Source organism: Protopterus annectens, chromosome 7.part0, assembly GCF_019279795.1.
Source record: "Protopterus annectens isolate FY-2018-M chromosome 7.part0, PAN1.0, whole genome shotgun sequence".
NCBI lineage: Eukaryota > Metazoa > Chordata > Ceratodontiformes > Protopteridae > Protopterus > Protopterus annectens.
This window is the reverse complement of record NC_056739.1, coordinates 1,152,803,908-1,152,824,488: the sequence shown is the minus strand read 5'-3', so window position 1 is coordinate 1,152,824,488 and position 20,581 is coordinate 1,152,803,908. Positions and strand designations below refer to the sequence as shown.

At 38.5% G+C, this 20,581-nt stretch overlaps 1 protein-coding gene across 1 annotated transcript in view; it reads left to right on the top strand.

Moving 5' to 3' along the window:
• Positions 1 to 20,581, top strand: part of LOC122806918 — a 269,512-nt gene that overhangs the window by 147,850 nt on the left and 101,081 nt on the right. Inside the window, exon 3 of the mRNA XM_044077736.1 lies at positions 5,984 to 6,391. Within this exon, the coding sequence (XP_043933671.1) occupies positions 5,984 to 6,391 (408 nt within the window). The remainder of the gene's footprint in view (positions 1 to 5,983; positions 6,392 to 20,581) is intronic.

Here is a 20,581-nt window from a genome sequence, read left to right as displayed (position 1 = left end):
AAATACCTTTAAGAAATGCTTTGCATAGCCTATGAGACATAAATTTGAGTCCAGACTGAAGTATATGAAAACTAGATATTGCTGCTAGTTGAACTCTAATGGTAGCCACAGCTGCACCCTCATTGAATAATTTTGCTAGGAATTCCAGAATGGAAATGACTGGGGCAGTAAAGGTATCAATGTGGTTATGAGAAGCCCATAATAAAAATCTTTTCCATTTGCTCCTATATATCTTTCTTGTATAAGCCCTATGAGAAGAAATTAGGATGTGCTTAACTGATGAAGAGAGGTTAGGAAACCTGGCTGTGGTCAGAATCAGAGCAGCCAAGCCGTCAAATTGAGGATCTGAAGGGAAGGATGGAGCATTCCTGATGCATGAGTCAAAAGGTCTGGAACTGGGTCCAGAATCAAAGGCTCATCTCAAAAATGAGGCCACAGGAAGGAGAACCAGATTTGATGAGCCCAGTATGGTGCAATGAGTACCAAGTCCCTTCCCAAGCAATTGGCTTTCCAAAGAACTTTGGGTATTAATGGAAAGGGAGGCAAAGCACAGAGTAGACCTGAGGGCCAATCGTGGACGAGTGCATCCCTTGGTGACTTCCCTGGAGGGGGGATAAGGGCAAAGTAGCTGCTGCATTTGGCATTCATGGATGTCACAAAAAGGTTGCAGCAAGGCTGCCCCCATTTGCAGAAAATCTTTTCCGCTACCTCCTGTTTTAGGGAGCACTCGTGAGGCATCAGAATCACTCTGCTGAGTCTTTCTGCTATCATGTTAGATGTCCGCAAGATGTGAATTGCTATCAGAAAACGTTGGGAGGAGGTTGCCCACTGCCATACTCTCAGGGCCTCTCAATAAAAGGGGGTGAGATCTGGTTCCTCCTTGTTTGTTTATGTACCATACAACTGACATGTTGTCTGTCTGTACTGCAATAGTTCCCAGTGAAAAAAGTCCTGGAATGCTTGCAACACTAGAAGCACTGCTCTCATCTCTAGGACATTGATGTGCAAATGGGCCTCATGACTCTACCAGGTGCCTTGGACCATCTTTCCCAGATAATGCCCCCCCCCCCCCCATCTGAGAGGTGTCTGTTTTCACTGTGGCCAGTGGTTGGGGAAGTACAAATGGTCGACCTATCGACACATGAGTGGAGTAAAGCCACCAACAAAGGTCTTTTTTGCATGGTTCTATCATTATTTTATGAGACATCAGCAATTCCTGCATCGACCACTGAGTGGACAGTAGCCACTGGAGAATTCTCATGTGTAAACATGCTAATGGGATCAAGGCTATTGCTGCTGCCATGGTCCCCGAAACTTTTAGGACTATCCTTGCTTGTGCTTATTTCTTTGTGAGAAGATTTAGAGCCTGATGTTGTTGAACTTGAACTCTTTCTGGAGGACGTATGGCCATCATATTTGTTGTATCCAATTCTGCTACTATAAATATGACATGCTGAGAAGGCAGCAAGACAGATTTCTCATAATATATTGTAATTCTTAGGTGAGAGCAGAGCTGCAAGGTGGTATCTCTCACTTTTATTAGTAGATGCTCGGTGGTGGTGGTTAGGAGCTAGTCGTCTAAGCATAGAAACACCCGGAATCAAAGGCGCTTCAAGTGAGCCGAGACTACTGCCATACATTTGGTGAACACTCTGAGGGCTGTAGTGAGGCCAAAGGGCAGAGTTCAAAACTGGTAGTGACTGGGTCCCAGCCGAAAGCGCAGGTGTCTCCTGTCCATTCTTATGTGGTAGTATGCATCCTGGTGCTCTATAAGCACATCCAAAAGTCTTGTCCCAGAAAAGGGAGTATTGACTGCAGTGTTACCAAATGGAACTTGGACTTTCTTACTGATTTGTTTAGATTGCTGAGATCCAGAATTGGTCTCCCGTCCCCTGTTTTCTTTGGAACTAAAAAGAATCTTGAGTAAGTTCCAGATCCTATTTGGTCTGCGGGACTGTTTGGATGACTCTTTCGTCTAGCAACTTTTGAATTTCTAATGTTGCCTGTTCCCTTTGACTGGGTGGAATGTCTGGGATCTTTTTTATGTTTAGGACGGGGAAGGAAAAGGGTAGGAAGTAACCTCTGGATATGATACTTTGTACCAACTTGTCTTTTGTTATTTGTAGCCAGGCTTCTGGGTACAAAGATAAGCAGCCTCTGACTGCCTCCAGAGATGGACAGGTGGGCCACCTTTCAGGAGCACTGAAAGGGCTTACCAAAGAAAGATTCTCTGTCACTCTGAATCTGCAGACCCCCTCTGCTGCATGGTCAGCATCGTCCATTACTACTTCCCCCTCTGCCCCTGGGGGAAGATTCATCACATGTGTCTTGGAAAGCTCTCTGGGATTTTCAAAACCACATTTTTCCACTTCCTTTCTGACCTTTGGGATATGGTCTGGTAGGTAAGAAAAAATGGACTCCTACAGCAGATAGATTCTTTCCCTCTTGCTCACACCTGGTTAGTGTGGTCTTGACTTTTGGCCTGAACAGAGACAAGCCATCAAATGGGGAGTTCATAAAGGAAGATTTAAAGGGTTCTGCGAAGCCACACAAGTGCATCCAAAAATGTCTCCTTAGGTAAATTCCTAAACCCCATCAGCTACTGAACCTTGGAGTGTATCTCCTAACCCCTTCAGGAGAGTTCTTTGTAATCTAGTAAAATGGATCAGGTAATTCTGGGATCTGAGAACAAAAGTTGCTAAAGAAAAAATGCACTTTCCATATCTGTCCATTGTATGAGACTCTTTGTTTGGTGGATGAACAGAAGAAGATGTCTCTGAGAGTTCCTTCTTGGTGGCTGCTGCCACCACCATAGCATCTATTGGGACACCCTTAGTTAAAAAGGTTTTGTCTGAGGGGGACATGATGAACTTATTTGGCTTCCAAGAAACTGGTTCCACTGAATCTGGAGACCTCCACACCTTTCAAGAAACTAGATCTAGAAGTTTGTTGAAAGGTAGAGATGACCAAGTGGAGGGAGGGTGAGATCCAAAGACCTTCAGGTACATGAACTTCTCTGCTGAAGGGTTGGCAGACTTCCGGTTGCCTCTCTACTTATGTATTTCTAATATATCTCCAAAGGTGACATCATCAGGGGGCAACTGTGGGGACCCTTCAGCTTCATCAAAGTCTGTATCAGAAATGAAGAACTCCTCCGGGGAGTCTAATTGCTTCCTCTTACATAACCTCTTCTGAGGGACCTCATCAGAGGGGCACTCTGGAAAGGTTTCAGAAGAGTGGAGCATTCCCTGTGGGGTATCCTGAGGCCTAGGATCTCTGTGTCCCTGTGGATGCAAGGGTATAGAGGCAGACACCGGTGCTTTTGGGGGAAGAACGTCCATAGATGATAGTGGTACTGCCTGTGGAGACACTACTCTCCTCATCACCTCAAAAGCCCCCTGCCCCTGATCCAAGGAATTCTCTGGATCTGAAGAAGTTGAGGGAACCCCCAGGATCAAGGATGATGGCCCTGAGGCTGAGGTAGGAGCCGAGATCATCTGAGCTGATGCCCTGAGAGGCAAGGTCGGATCCAACAACTGACCGATCTGACTCACCTCCCCAGACCTGACTGGAGAGCATTGCCACCTAGACTCCTTGAGCTCTGATGCAGGTGAGGATGTCAGAGCAATGGTCAAATTCAAAGATCCCACAATAGGTCTCAGGTCCCATGGTTCCACTAATATTAGCTCAGGACATTCCAACTCTGAAGACTGAGGTCAGATTGGAGGAGGAATTGGAGCAGAAGGGGAGGATGTGGTTGGAACCAAAGCCCTTGGGGCTGGATCAGATAACAGCTTGGTCAGCGTTGGTATCCTTAATAGCCTCTGTACCACTCGATTCATGTCATCGTCAGATAGACTCCTGGAAGACCGAGTGGAGGGGGCTGGAGACTTGGAAGGTTGATGTATAGATGATCTTAGAGTAGGGGAGAACAGGTCCAAGACAGGTGACAGGCTCCGCAACTCAAACTTTGCCAGCACAGGGACTTATGGTGCCAAAGCTGTAGATTTCTTGGATCCGACAAACTTAGGATCCGCTGTCAAAATTTTGGCAACCTTTTTTGAAGGCTCCGATGGAGCACTAGAAGAGGAAGATCTTGTCAGATTTTGAAGATAGAGATTGGTCAGAGTTTGATAAACCTTCTTCTGAGAAGGGAACTTTTAAGAGACCTTCTATTATCAATTTGTTTTTCCTCTCCAGGAGAGAGCCCTGTGATTAAAGGAATGACAAATGGAACAAGACACCTGGAGATGGACAGTTCCTAGGCAATAGACACAAATTGTGTCTATCAGTTAGGGACATTTTCTGCCCACATTTTTTCACATTTTTTGAAACCTGAGGGTTTTGAATATTTAGAAGACATCCTGAAAATAAAAGGAATAGTAACAAGGGAAGCCAGAGAAGTTTTTTTTTTTTTTTTTTTAACAACAACAAGTTAACAGTAAACTTAACTATAAAAGGGAGATATAGAGGATGAAAGAAGGGCACAGCCCTATAACTTAAATGGTCTATGCCCAGGAGACTGAAAGGAAAAGGAGCAGCCCTCTAACTTAAACAGGCTAAGGGTAAAGCAGTTCTCTATTTAAATGAACTGACCTTAACAATTCCTAAAGGAGAAAAACAAGAGTAAGAAGAGCCCTCTAACTGAAAGGGGCTATTGAGAGTCTTGATAAGGAGGCCGGGATGGGGACAATAAGGCCTAGGCAGAAGACGATGGCCAACAGCAGAAAAACAGGCACAACAAAGTGAAAATAACTAACTAGCTTTCTAGATCAATAATAGAGCAAGAATAGGCAATTTCCAACAATAATGATTATAAGAAAGAGTATGCTTAGCCAGTATGTTTAGCGGTAAGCAAGATCTGGGGAGCTTTTCTAGTGCATGCTGGGATAGGGTTTAGCAAATAGCTAGTGGAAGACCTCAAACTTGTATATAAAGGCCAAGTCAGATCCAAGGATCGGATCTGAACTGATCCTGGTAAGAATGAAGGCGAGATAGGACAACAACACATCTAGTGTTCTACTCCCTTATATAATCCTTTTTGAAAAAACTTGTAGACTACTTTTTCTCATTTTTATGAAGTTGCCTGCACCTTCATTTTAAAGGTTTGCACTTTAGCTGTGATATAAAAAATGTGATAAAAATATGAAAAAAATAAATGCTTGCATTATCATAATTTGTAATGCGAAGCTGAATACTACATACAGGTTCTGAAATGCAGCGTCTGCAACTATTATTGACTTTTTAATATACCTTGGTAACAATATTTGGACTATATTACTAAACCTCAGAGTCATTAAATGAAATAACCTTGAAGATGATTAGAAAAATAAGCAAGTGCCTGCTATTTTTATTCTTTACGAATTGAGATTCATTTTTGCCATTTTGCTTTATGATAAGATATTCTTCAGTATTTCTCAAGAATGAGCACACACCCCTCTGATTTTTACAATTATTGTATGTAAATGTATTTATGTTTACTTGAAAACACACACACACACACACACACACACACACGTGTATGTGGGGGGAGTCTATGTTGAAATATCAACTGACTGCATTATCAAAGAGGCAATATATCAAAGCACAAATCTTCAAACCAGCTTTTCACTGAAATGCCAGTAAAACAAAAAAAATAAAAAAGAGCTGTTTTTATGTGAGCACACCCCCTGCACATTATATAAACCAACAACAAGATCACTCCACATTGGGGAAAGGGAAACACCCAATCCCAAGAAATACTGGCATTTTGGTGAAAAGCCAGTTCAATGATGTGAGCTTCGATATACTACCATTCAGTAATGCAGTCAGTTGATATGATGTGAGCTTCGATGTACTACCATTCAATAATGTGGGCAGTCGATATTTTAACACAGACCCATGTGCAGGGCATGAATGCATGTAGTTTTACCTTTAAATGTATATTCTTAAACCACTTGGATTTATTTCTCTCTCTCTTTGTTTTTTTTTTTTGGTTTTCTAGACACTGCACCAGAAGAGAGATACCAAGGACAGACTGTAACTTTACAGTGCACATTTTCGGAAATAACAGAACCTTACAAAGTATTTTGGATTAAATCTGGTATTACCAGTCAGTGCCTGTATTCATTTAGTTGTGCAACTATGTTTCACAACCCAGACAACAACTCTGATTGTTGCATTGAAGAGACATATATAGTACAGAGTCAAACACAAGATAAAAAACAGTCTCATAATATTACACTTTCAAACTTGACAGACTCCGATGCTGGAATGTATATCTGTGTAGTATATATACTCAATAATAATCACTGGGCAATAGCATCCAATATCACTTTGAAGGTAAATAAGTATAAAAGCATGACATCAAACTGGTTGCCTACTACATTAACAACTACAACAGACATCATTGGTAAGTTTTTTTAAGATCAGGCATATTAAGAGTACAAGAAGTATGAATCGTAACAATTGTAAATGTTTTGTTATAATTTTTCTTAGCATTTCAGTTTGTGCTTCATATTACAGTTTCATGCAATATAACAAACACTATGTTGTACAAATTTGTTTTCAAGCAAATAGGCCTATCTTTTGCAATATAAGGAAATATTCATTCAAGAATAGTTTTAGTACTGTATCACATGGTGTTGCTCATTTACAAAGATGTCGTTGTGTCTTTCGGCTTTTCCCAGTTAGGGGTCGCCACAGCAGAACTCCGGTCCGCTAATGATTGGCAGTAGATTTTTACGTGCTGAGTTGCCGGCCATGACGCACAACCTTCAATGAAGGTACGCCCATTCACACATGTCTCCACACAGAAGACGCTCTAGGTGAGAATCGAACAGGATAACGTCTTACTGTGAGGCGGCAACGCTACCGCAGCACCACCACTGCGTTTTTTTTTTATTTACAAAGATGTAATACATGATATTCACTGATCATGCCCTGAAACTGAGAAAAAATAACCTTGTAATGCATACAGCATGATAATTATTCTTCAAAATCAAGAGGAAAAAACAGACAAGCTTGTTATTCACCTCTTTGACCTCAAAATGGTACATAAGAAGTTTTGTTATGTAACGCTTTCAGCTGTTATGCTGTAGTCTTTTACTACAGCATACAGAGCTGCCACCACAGAATAGCAGTGAAAAAATGGCTTTGAAGGCTGTAAAACATGTCTTGCTGCCACACAGAAAAGGCAGACTTTAGTGTTTAACAGTGTTTAAATGTGTTTCTACATCACAGGTACACTTTCTAAGCTAGCTGCTGTCTGTGTGGTAGCACTAAGTGTTTTATTGCTTGCAAAGTAGTGAAACACTTGACACTCCTACACTGTTTTATGTACATAATAGTACATCAGAGCAACTTAATTTCCATGTACTACAACGAATTATAATTTTGTCACAATAATCATAAAGAGCTAGCTATGTGTTCTTGAAAAAGATGTCAAGATTCACCACTCAGACTTTACTCTTGAGGTGAATATCTTGATATTCACGTCTCAAATGCACAATTCATTCATTAAGATCTGAGATACAGTCATTATCCCCCTATATCAAAATGAGATTCATACAAAGAAACCTCAGTATAACAGGCGTCTTATAGCGAGGCTCTTAAATTTGAAACTTGCCATGACAAGCTAATAGTAGCAAGGTTCTGACATATAAATTCTTTTATTATTGAGCTTTACATTTCCACACAGACGGCAGCCACAACAGAACTGCAGTTGAAGCCTGCTGGCATCTTTTTTTAAATTCTTTTCATCCCCCTGCCTGCTATCCATTGTGCATCCCTCTTGATCAGATATTACACTGCCTGAGGTGAGCAATCACTCAGGCATGAGGATGGTTTGTGGTTTTGCTGGCATGTTGGCAAAGGCAATATTTTCATTATATGGATTAAGCCTACCATAAGGTCTACTAATGTCCTTCAGTCTGTGCATGCAAGTTCCTCCATGTGAACTGACAGTGGCTACCATCAGTACCTTGGGCCGCCACATCAACATCTTTCTGACATCAACTTCCCACATCATGATAGGCTTCGCTCACCAGCCAAGGCTTTGTTATCAGAGCAACAGGGTGAACGGGATGGGAACCATCATTCCACCACCACAGGATGGGTACTCCCATTTGCCCTGTCTCTGCTATTAAGTGCTCAAGCCTCTATTTGAACTTAACATCAGTTCAGCTGTGGTCAGTGCTTTATCCTGCTATGTCACTGGTGCAGAAAGAAACCTACTGACATCTTTGAAAGCTGCAACACACTTTCTGATACCACAAGGACAACAAAAATAAAATGGTATCAGTTTCTAATAGCATTGTGATGTCACACAAATAACAAAGACAAAAGTGTAGCACAACAGAGTTTAATATCTTTTAAAGCTGCTAGTTAATTAGGACTGTAGTTTGTTTCTGGGTGCCATTTTTGTGCTACAGCAAAGTGTTCCAAAGCTTTTTAAGCTGTTAGACTCTTCACACTTCTATACTGTTTTTTAGCAAGAAGTATATTGGGATTCAGAAAGGATTACTACAACTGTCAAGCTCTAATGCTAATGGCCAATCACTCCTTCTAATTAAGAGACAGGTCCACCCTAATGATTTTATATTGTTGCCAGTATCACTGTGGTGATCTGTCCTAATGGCCATGCTAAATGGTAATAAGGCATTCGGATGACAAGCTAATGCTAATTAACTATGTGTTCTCCCTCGGAAATACCTGTGGGAAGAGATGTACTCAGCTGAATAATATAGAGAATCACTTGACTGTGTAAATTAACACAACTGGCCATGATAATTAGCATGGCCAAAATGCTGCATTCCCTCATCATACTCAATATGAGAGCTCTCATTACAGGTACAGTTAAGAAAGATCAGTGGGATGAAGTGTTGGGGATGGTGTGTTTGAGTCTGTGTATGTATGTTGTAGTGTGCATTCATGTTTGCAGGGGTACAACTAGTGTTGCAGGATTGTGTGCATGTGTTTCTGCCTGCCTAGGTGGTCACGATAGGGGGGTTAGGTAGAGGACTGATAATGTGTGTGTGTGTGTGTGTGTGTGTGTGTGTGTGTGTGTGTGTGTGTGTGTGTGTGTGTGTGTGTGTGTGTGTGTGTGTGTGTGTGTGTGTGTGTGTGTGTATGTTTGTGGGTAGGTGTCTCCATGAGTGCACTCAAGTGGGGGGGTATCATGTTGATTAATGTCTGTTTGCATGTTTGTGTGTGTGTGTGTGTGTGTGTGTGTGTGTGTGTGTGTGTGTGTGTGCGTGTCATATATATATATATATATATATATATATATATATATATATATATATGTATGTATATCTATCTATATATATATATATATATATATGTATGTATATATATATATATATATATATATATATATATAATATATATATGGGTATGTATATAATATATATATATATATATATATATATATATATATATATATATATATATATGTATATATATATATATATATATATATATATATATATATATATATATATATATATATATATATATATATATATATATATATATATATATATATATATATATATATATATATATATATATATATATATATATATATATATATGTATATCTATCTATATATATATATATATATATATATATATATATATATATATATATATATAGATATATATACATCTGCATGTGTGTGTGTGAGAGTGACTGATTGGGAGTTCCTGTGCCACCATGATGTGTGGGCCACCAGTGGTAATTACTGCTGAAAAGTTCTGTTTAGCACTGGAGGTAGTTATGCAAGATTCAGAGACATGCAAATTAACTGATAATGAGATCGTTCTCATTGTGGCTAAACATGTCTTTGAAAAACATTTTATGTGACCATGTACACTTTTCCTACTTGTAGTATCCAGTTAACACAGATGTAGACCTTGTCTTCAAATCCCAGGGAAAGATTGCTTCTGTGATCCCAACTTAATTTTGTTATGTGTTCTTGAAATGGATTCTAAAAGTTTTACCCCTCAAGCTTTGCACTCAATATGAATTTCTTAGAATCCATTTCTTGTGTGCATAACAAGCTGGTCATGACTGGTGACCTGATCACACTCCCCTATTTTATGTCGAATGTTCAGTAGTAAATAATGACACATCGCCGTGTCCTCTGCACAGTAATAAAGAACAGCAGCAGTAATGACAAATACACAGCTAGAATGTTTATTTGTGTCTTTTGGCTTTTCCTGGTTAGGGGTCGCCACAGCGGAACTCCGGTCCGCTAATGATTGGCAGTAGGTTTTTACGTGCCAAGTAGCCAGCCCTGATGCACAACCTGCAACGAAGGTACGCCCATTCATGCATGTCTACACACAGAAGACGCTCAGGTAGAATACTAAATAAAAACTACAACTAGAAGATGCACTTGTAGTAACATAGACAACCAATGGGACATTTTTATAACAGTTATCTGTTTACTTGGCAAGACCTGCAAGGAAGGCAGAGTCCAAGTATGCCACTCCTTTCATACAACCTTTAGCCATGTAAATGAAAAATGAGAAACAAGATATTGCATCTTAAAGAAATAAACAAGATCTTCAGTTCTGCTACAAACATTTGATTTCAAGGAACTAGAAGTTAGCTACTTACGATAATTATAGATCTGTACTGGCAGTTTCAGCTCCTTCACCTGTAGGACTAAGACTGGTAGGTACTTAATCAGATCAGTCCATAATACTTTCCCAGGTTAATGAAGTTCCACCTTCTTACCCATAATCCCTGTCACCAAATGACCCCTACTCCAGATCTTTGCAGTCCAGATGTCATAGCATTCTAAAAATAACACATAGTTATTAATAGTAAAAAGGATCCAAACAGAATAGTGTCCAGCAGACCTCAAGACAGGTTGCAGGAGGGTATGATCCACAATGGAACTGAAACTGCCAATGTAGATCTAGAATTACAGTAAGTACACCCCCCCCCATATCTCACATTGTAAGTGCATCACCTTTGTATCTGACATTTAAGAGTTTCAGCTCTATCACATGTAGGACAAAATCCCTAGCTAAGTCTCTTGGATGGCAATTGTTGATGCAAAAGCCATTATGGACCTGGAAGCAGTATCCAATTTATGTTTTGCAAAAGTATCCTGTGATGCCAATGAAGCAGTTGTGTAAATGTCATCCACCAAAGCATTTGCGAAAAAGGCTTGCCAGATAGCTACAGATCTTGTAGCGTGAGCATTTGTGGCCTGTGGTAAGGATATGTCCTACTTCTGGTAAGAATAAATAATGCACCGAGATAGCTAGAAAGAATGAGTTGTTTTGGAAATTTCCTCGTCCATTCTTTTGGAAAAAAAGAACACAAACAACTGAGAATCATTTCTTGTATAAGGAAAAACAAAACATGAGTTGCCTGTGCACATGAAAAGTTTGGGAAAATGCAGGAGATCAATACATTGATTATTATAATTTGTCATGAACTTTGGCATAAAGGAAAAGAATGGTGTAGAAGGAAACTCTTATTCATGTGGAAAACAAGATGAGCACACAAGGCCTATAACTCTAAAAACCCTTCACAATGAGCTAATGACCACTAAGAACAAGGTATGCCAAGTAATATACTTTAAATCTGCTTAAGCAGCTGGTTCAGGTGCAGACATGGCAAATTTTCAAGCACAAGGAACAGATCTCATATTGGAACAACAGACTAAACAGAAGGACAGAGAAGGAAGGTCCCCATCAAGAATTTTTTGCATACACTTAAGGAAGCCAAAGAAGAAGAGTTTGCTCCCTGCTGAACATTCTGAAAGTTTGAAATAGCAGTCATGTGGACTTTAATGGAAAAGAAACTCAGTCCCAAATCAAATGTCAGAGAGAAATAGTATCTTCTTCCAGCATAGTCTCTCCCAAAAACAGTATTGTACTCAAACTTTCACTGAATTTAGCGAACATTTGTGAGTCATCAGAAAATATTGCCTAAGCCTGTTTGAAAGAGCCCTGGATGATTTATTCTGCATGATGCCACCCCAGACCAGAGCACCCGTAGCAATTGTCACTGTTGCCATGGGGTGGGGTCTAAAAGGTTCTGCCTAGAGATACATCACACTCCAAAGTCCTTTAAAGAAAACAATGCTTGCATGACCTGAGTATTTTAACTGAAGCATCCAATAGGTCAGTTAACTGATTCCACTGAACTTTAAGGGTCCACTACTGAACCCTCATGAACACCCTTGCAATGGATACTATGAATATTGTGGAGGCTATTATACTCTAGGTATAGAAAGAAAGACCTTCTGGAACAGAAGTGCTGTTTATTATGCTCAGAACAATTGCCTTGAATAGAGGAATCATTTTCCATAGGCAGAAAGTCACACAAAGTCCAAACATTCAAAGTGCATCCAATAAACATTATGCTCTGACAGAGCATCAGCTGAGACTTTGCAAAGTTCACTGTGATATCTTAAGAATCAATATGACTGAAGTGAAATTCCCCAGAGACATTTAGATTTTGTACTGATGAGACTGACATGAGCAAGTCATCCTGATAGGGAAAGACAGTCGATACCTGCAGTTACAACAATGCAGATATGAATTTGGTGAAAACCCTGGGTAGTGTCCTGAACTGGAAATGGCTGGATTCTATCCTTTGCTATTTTGAAAAGACAGAAAGATAAGGAAGGATAGCTTGCACCATGACCATTAGAAAGGATACTTGGAGATCATTTAGATTCAGGGCACCCAAGATGAGAATGGGCCTGAGGTCCTGATTTTCTTTTTCAGTCAAAAGAACATTGATTAAAAACCATGCCCTTTCAAGTCTGGTCTGGTGGGACATCATAAATGTCTCTCTTTAACAACAGATCTTAAACTACAAGCCTTACAACAGCATCTTGATGGAGTGGGATATCTGGGACAGATGATTGCAGAATGGAATGGGATAAAAAGTGAATCATATACACTCAAATATAATGTTCCTAATCAAGCTGTTAAATGAAATAAACTGCCGCACAGACAGATGGAGAGACAGGTCCCCACCAACTGCTTACAGAGTGGAACAGTCAGGTAAGTCCTCAGGGATTAAAATAACTGTGCTCCTAAGGAATGACCATGTAAACCTTGATTGTTTTGCTGAGATTAATCTCATTCTATGGGACGATGCCCATTCTGGAAACTGTGGAGTCTTCTGCATTCTTTCCTGGAACCTTGAAAACTGTAACTCTGGAACAACTAAAACCAAAGTTGACAGGGTTTGCAAACCATCATGGCATGGGCATACCCTCACTTTCTTGTCTTTAATTTGGCTTTTACTGACTCTCATAAGAAGAAACTTTCCACCAAACAGTGCACTGATGACTTGGACTTCAGAGTTCTCAGCAAAATTAGTCAGGCATAGCTAGGTGTGATGGTATATTGCAAGGCCAGCACCTTCTGCCCTGGCAGTACCAGACACTGCACTGTAAGTCAGATGGATTGAATGGTTTGAAATAGACCTTGAAGCTGACAATTAGGTGAGAATTCATACTGCACTTTAGTCTTGATGTCTAAATGTGACAACTCTTCCAGAGTCTTGCACATCTCATTAGTCAGACCTCTCTGGAATCTCTTCATGTGAATGAGGTAATTCAGTTTCCTCAAGATAAAATGGGAGGATGAGAAATCCACTTCTCAAGCCTACCTAAGGAATGCAACTTCTTGCTGTGGGATACATGGCTTCAGACTGTGACTCCAGAACCTTCTTAGTACATCAGCAACCACCATGGAGTCCATCACAGGATTTTGTGACCAGATGGCGTAGTACTAAAGCAGATAGAAAATTCTATCAGGCTTATTAGGAATGGCAGCTGATAACCCTGGAGTACATTGTCCTCAGCTAAACATAACCATTTCATCTGCAGGTGAATTCACACAAGAGGATGATCTGGATGAGCAGAAGGCCTCCACTAGGAAGTGCTCAAATTCTGAGGGGCTGTCTTGTGGCCACTTAGCCATGGTCCTGATAAGTTGTAAAATTTCCCCAAGCTTGGGACTTCTAGAGACAAGGTAGGGAGTTGACTTTCTTATTTGTTTGTGGTGATGTAGTCCACAGGGGAGTCCAAGTGCTTTCTCTTACATGTAGCCTTTCTCAAAGCACTGGTTGGACAGAGTCCAGGGAGGAAAAAGACTGTGAGCTGGACAAATGACTGGCAACTGGTGGAGGCCTTCCAGTACAATCTGTCTTGCAGGAGAAGGGGACACAAAGACTATAGAAAGGAAGGTGGACCCAAGTAAGCCATAGTGTGAATTATCTCTGGCAAGGGCTCATGCAGGGATGCCTATCTAGTAGGCATTGGGACATGCAATGACCCTTTTCTCAGGGTGGCACCAATACAACAAAGAAGCAGGGGAATCATCTAGGCCATCCCTAACTTCAAGGCTGTAAAAGTTAAGTCTAAGGTCAAAACTAACTAGGTGGTCTAGAGTCACTGATGCTTCAGTCAAGGTTCAAATTCCCATAACTGAGTCTTGAACAGTATAGTTTGAAAATGGGGTATTCAGTTTAAAACCCTTGGGGGCCATGGAAGACCCTAATGATTTGACCATCAGTGTAGAGATGGATATGAACCATACAGAGGATGAGATCAAGGCTCCAGATACTGACAGCTGAATTGACACTTGGGTAACTGAAGTTCTGAGGGCATCAAACCCAAAGTAGCCACTGTTATCAATGCAGAGCTTGACAGGCCCACAGATGACTTCAACAGCATAGTGAGTCAACCTTAGCCCAAGGAAGAATGGTGTTGAACTCCTTCTAAGAAGTGCAACACAGAAGGAGCTTGGGAGCCACCGATGTTAGCAGATGATAAGACCAGGGACCAAATTTGCTGCGTTTGAAAAAAAAAACTGCTGCATCTTTTTACAATCCAATCAGATGGGCAGGGATTTATGGGTCTACTAGATGCAGAAGAGACAGGACTGGGAGGCCTTAGCTTTGTTTCAGATGTAGCAAAGCCTACAGTCAATGGACAAACAGCAGAGAGGGAAGTTCTTCTTGATTTGAACCATGCCAGACTTGAACCCCATTTTGCAGACTCAAATACCAAAACTACCTCCTCAGTGGATTCCAGCCAAGGTTTCTTTATTACACTAGCAATAGCCTTATAAGAGGGAGCTTTCCTCTTTTGAGGACATCTATACATAGACAGGAACACTCTAAAGTTAGAAGATGTTATTGCTATTAAATTTGCACATTCTAACTTATTTTCACATTCCTTAAAAGTAGATGCTTGAAAGTAGTGCAAATAGAAACATTTTCAGAATGATGTACCTTGCTGAAGCATTTCACACATTTGTAATGCTTTTCATGTGGATTTCATATGGAAGAGGAAAGGACAAGGGTTAAGTGGAATAAACTGATCATTCCAATAGAATAAAGTGATTTAGGAGGACCTGATTTGGAGGGATATTTTAGAACTACACAGTTAAGGTTCATATATATAACACAAGCAGAAATCTATAATTCAGATTGGAAAGGGATGCTGATGAAGTAGGGGGAAATTCGAGTAAGAATAGAGTACAGAATACCCATAAAGGAAATGAAAGTATTTTAAGAATTAAACTAACATGAAAATGGAGAAAGGAAATTTTGTTGATAGGGATGACTGCAATTAGAGGTACACTGAACATGGAACAGAGGGGACTGGAATTTACTGGAGAAAACTGGCAAAGAAGCCAAGGTATTGGGAGTAAATAACTAGCAAGGGAAAGGTAATAGAATGGGAATAGGCCAAAGACATTTGGACTGCAGGCCAAAGAATGCCTTCCCTATCAGTGATTGATATCAGAGTATAAGGCAAAAAGAAAAGAATAGGGGAATCCTAAGTGAAAGACCTGCTCTGGTAGAATTTTCAGTTGAATCTTGAACATAAGCAAATGTTAAAAAGGGATAATAAGTAGGGCATATAGAATACTGCAAATAACTATAGGAACCAGTCAAAGGAGGTTAGAAAAAAGTGGGAAGAGAGACTGGATAAGCAATACAAAAAGAAGCAAAGAGAGGCTATATTTATGGTTCCCAAATATGCAACAAAATCTAAAAGATTTAGGATTTTTGCTTGGAAGTGTTTGCATAGGTATTTTTATACCACAAGCAGACTTCAAAGAATGTTTCCCTAGGTAGATGCCAAACGCAGGTGTGATGGGACAGAGAAAGGTAACTAGGAACATATGTTTTAGGAGTGCAATGAGCTGGCAGACTTTAAAAATTCCCTAGAGAGTACTCTGTCAGAAATATTGGATAAGCAAATGGGTATAATTAAGGAAATTATTCATGTTTTTGAGCTGGGATATAGGATCAAATCTGAATTTACCAGACATAGTAAAACATTCTTAGGTTTAATTCTGGTGGCTGCTAAAAAAAAAAGCAGTTACTAAAAAACTGAAATCAAAGTCTAAACCAGCTGTATTTTAAGTACTGAATATTCTAGCAGAGATAAAACAACTGGAAGTGGGATCTTTAAAAAAGGGTAGGAGCAAATTTCATAAAAAAAATGGAAATTGTGAGAACAATACATACAGAATAATGTTTTGGAGGAAGAGTGAGGTTTAAGGGAGGGCAGGCATTGATAAATTTATGTAATGTTGAATTGATGATAATTCTGCAAAAATATATGTGCTGTATAATGTTTGCAGCTGCAAATATGTTTATATTGTTTGTTTTCTTTTATATAAATGTATGTTTAACTATGCCTCATGTGATAATTCAATAAAGGTGTTAAAAAAGGAACACATGAACTTAAGCAAAATTCCTAGTCATTACCCTGTCAACAAAAACTATGAAAAAATAAGAGGGATGGAAGAAGGGAGCAGCTACTGCAGCAGTGAATTTCATAACTGTACTGAGTCATGGTGATGAACAAATAGTTTACAGTTATGCAGTTTTGTCTGAATGTAACTTACGACTTCTTCAGAATCACATAAAACAGTGCTAAGGTAGTTTAAATGGGTCTATATCACTTTGTCAAAACCTCAGTCACTCAAACCCCTATTCATTGAACTTAAAATGTCGAATACCATTTCAGCTAACACTCACATCAATGAAAAGTTTGCCTAGGGAAAAACGGTACTGTCACAGTTGGTCAGCAGGTCAATCAGGAACAAGAAAACAGTAATAATTATGAGGATAACTTTCCCCCTTTAGAATCTTCCCCTTTCAGACAGTCAGCGAGAATACAGAATTAGATGAATGGGCAGGCGAGGACACAAGAATTTGTTCGGAACGAGAATGGATACAGGAAGAAAATTAAATCTCAAACTTATTTTTAAAGATAAAGGTACTAAATACATCCTCAACCCTTTGGTTCGTAAGAGTACATTTAACCCCCAACTTCCCCTGCTCTTGCTGCTTTTTGAAAAAAAAAAGTGTGAGCTGGATTTTAGGGTTCTTTTAAGCAAAAAGTATAACAAATGAAAATTCTTGACAAAAAACAACCACAACGGCAACCAGGTACTTCAGAAACAAACGATAAACCAATTTGACTATGAAAATGAAGTAGAGGTAAGGCTCCAGGTCCCTTCAAAAAATGTTATTATCAGGTTACACAAGCGCTTTCACCATCTGGCTTCTTCTGGTGTATCCAACAACTAAGAATATACCTGCATTTATACAACTTATCACATGGTTACCTACTAGTGTTCTTAAAGAGATAAATACTATAAAGCCATAAAATTATATAACCACTTATCACTTACATATAAAAATTTTTAAAACATAAAAACATATATATAAAATCATAACAACTATTTAGATTACCTACGTAATGCCCTATTTTTCAAAACTGGTTTTATTGGTATATAGTCATTCAAACCATGGCCGTTATTTGCTCTTAATTTCACTATCCATTTTGTCTCCAGATTTTCAGTTCTTACCTTAACATCACCACCCCTCACATTCTCAAAGCATCTATCTATCACTCTAAAACCAAAATTATGCTGTATGCTTGTCTCTTTAACATGTTTGGCTAAAGCATTAAATAAATTCCCCTTTTTTATGTGGTATACATGCACTCTAACTCTATCTCGTAATAACCTATCCGTTTTGCCTACATAGAATTTGTTGCAAGTTTTACAAGTAGCTAAATATACCACATGTGGGGAATCACATCTGGCATTAACTTGAAATGCATAAACTGCACCTGAATCTGGATGTACGAAGCTAATATCTGTGTCTATATACCTACAAAAATTACATTTAGTACATGGTTTAGTACCCAAACTGCTACTCTGTATAATAATGTCTCTAGGACTACATAGTTGTCTCTTTAAAGATTTCTTATTCTTAAAGGTGAATTGTGGCAAAGCACCTACCATTTTACTTCCTTGTCTATCTGAAGTTAAAATATTCCAGTGTTTATTAATAATGTTTGTATAACATCTTACATTTCTGGAATAACTAAAACATAACTTAAGTGGTCATGCATTATTAGATTTTCCTTTTACATTAATATTCTCTATCTGCTGGGAGAAATAAGGTTTAGCTCCGCTATGCCTCAGGTTCCTAACAGTAGTAACACATGAGTCAATTAACTTTTTATTGTAGCCTCTTTCTAATAAATCAGACTTTACTGTATCTAATTGGATCATAAAGTCCCTATCCATAGCATTTAATCTAGATGCCCAAAATACTTGATTTTGTGCCACATTTCCAAATGTAAACTGAGGATGCATACTATCTCTTCTAAGAAGGTTGTTTATGACATTCCTTCCTATACATCCTAATATTTAACTTGCCACTCATTTCCTGCATAATGAGAACATCTAGAAATTTATAACTCTATCTGAATAACTCAGTGTAAATTTGAGGAAGTTTGTTGATGCATTAATATAATCTACAAACATTCTAAGTTTTTCTACAGAGCCTCCCCATAACAGAAAAAGATCATCTACAAATCTACGGTAAAATAAAATTTAATTCCTAAATTCACCTTTCTCTAAGAAATCTTTTTCCTATTCATACATAACTGCATTGGCATAACTATTTGCACAAGACGTTCCCATAGCAATGCCTTGACACTGCCAAAAAATGTTGTCTTTGAACACAAATACATTGCATTCTAACACAAGCTTTAGCAACCTGCATACTAATTCTATCTTATTATGATCATAATTTCCATTTTTGTACATTAAATCAGCTACACTTTTAATTCCATATTCATTAGGTATTACTGTGAATAATGAAACAACATCAAGTGTAACAAGTAGCTTTTGCTTCAATTCTGTGCCTTCCCAAACTGTATAAAGATCTCTTACAAACTGTTCAGTATCTTTTAGAATATAATCTGAGTTATTTGTAAGACTTCTGAGAGATTTTTCCAGGTAAATAGAAATGGCCTTGGTACACCAATTTCTGTCAGATACAATTGGTCTCATTGGGGGATTTTCCTTATTCTTATGTACCTTAGGTAAACGTATCATAGGAATATTAGGATTAAGAATAAGGAAATATTGAAACAAATTTTCATCAAGAATATTCATGTCAACATCACTTTTAACTGGTTATGAACATAATCAATCATCTCATTAACTTTTACCAAAGTAATAAGTTTATAAAAAGAATCATCTTTCAAAAGAAGAAACATTTTCTTATCATAGTCATCCTTGTCCAGGATTACTATAGGTTCCCCTTTATCTTTCATCTTTTGTTAAATTATGCAATTTCTTTCTGTTACTCAACATTTCCTGTTCATGAAAAGTTTTATAAACACCATCAATGCATATCTGCTCAAAGGCAGTAATTAAAGGACTCATTTTGGGTATGAAACAAATAGGCTTCCTATATACAAAATCACTATTAACATCATTATCAGAAAACAAGATCTTTAACATTAAATTTCTAGTAAACATCTTATATGTAAGTGATAAGTGGTTATATATATATATATATATATATATATATATATATATATATATATTATATAATTTTATGGCTTTATAGTATTTATCTCTTTAAGAACACTAGTAGGTAACTATGTGATAAGTTATATAAGTGCAGGTATATTCTTAGTTGTTGGATACACCCGAAGAAGCCAGATGGTGAAAGCGCTTGTGTAACCTGATAATAACATTTTTTGAAGAGACCTGGAGCCTTACCTCTACTTCATTTTCACAGTCAAATTGGTTTATCGTTTGTTTCTGAAGTACCTGGTTGCCGTTGTGGTTGTTTTTTGTCAAGAATTTTCGTCTGTTTTTTACTACAACTGCACCAGGGGTATGACGACAGGAACACTACCAGAAGCAGAGAGTGTAGAATTGGATTATAATCCAAGAATGAATATTTCATAGATGGACAGAAATGTCAATCAGTTCATGATGAAGGTGAGCGAAAGAAGTAATCCATTTCTATGCGATATGAATATAATAGAACAAGAGGACACTGTAAATATAGACTATATAGCACTGAAAAGTGAATTATTTTCCTTGGAGAAAGATTTGCTGAAGTTAAAGAGAACACAATATGAGAAGTACCATCTACAAAATTGCATAGCAGAGAACATTGTACCAAGAGGCTTAAGGATACTTAAAATGCCGACTCAGGTTGATTGTGATCCTATGCTATTATGTGCATGTCAAAAATTGAACGTACAAACAAG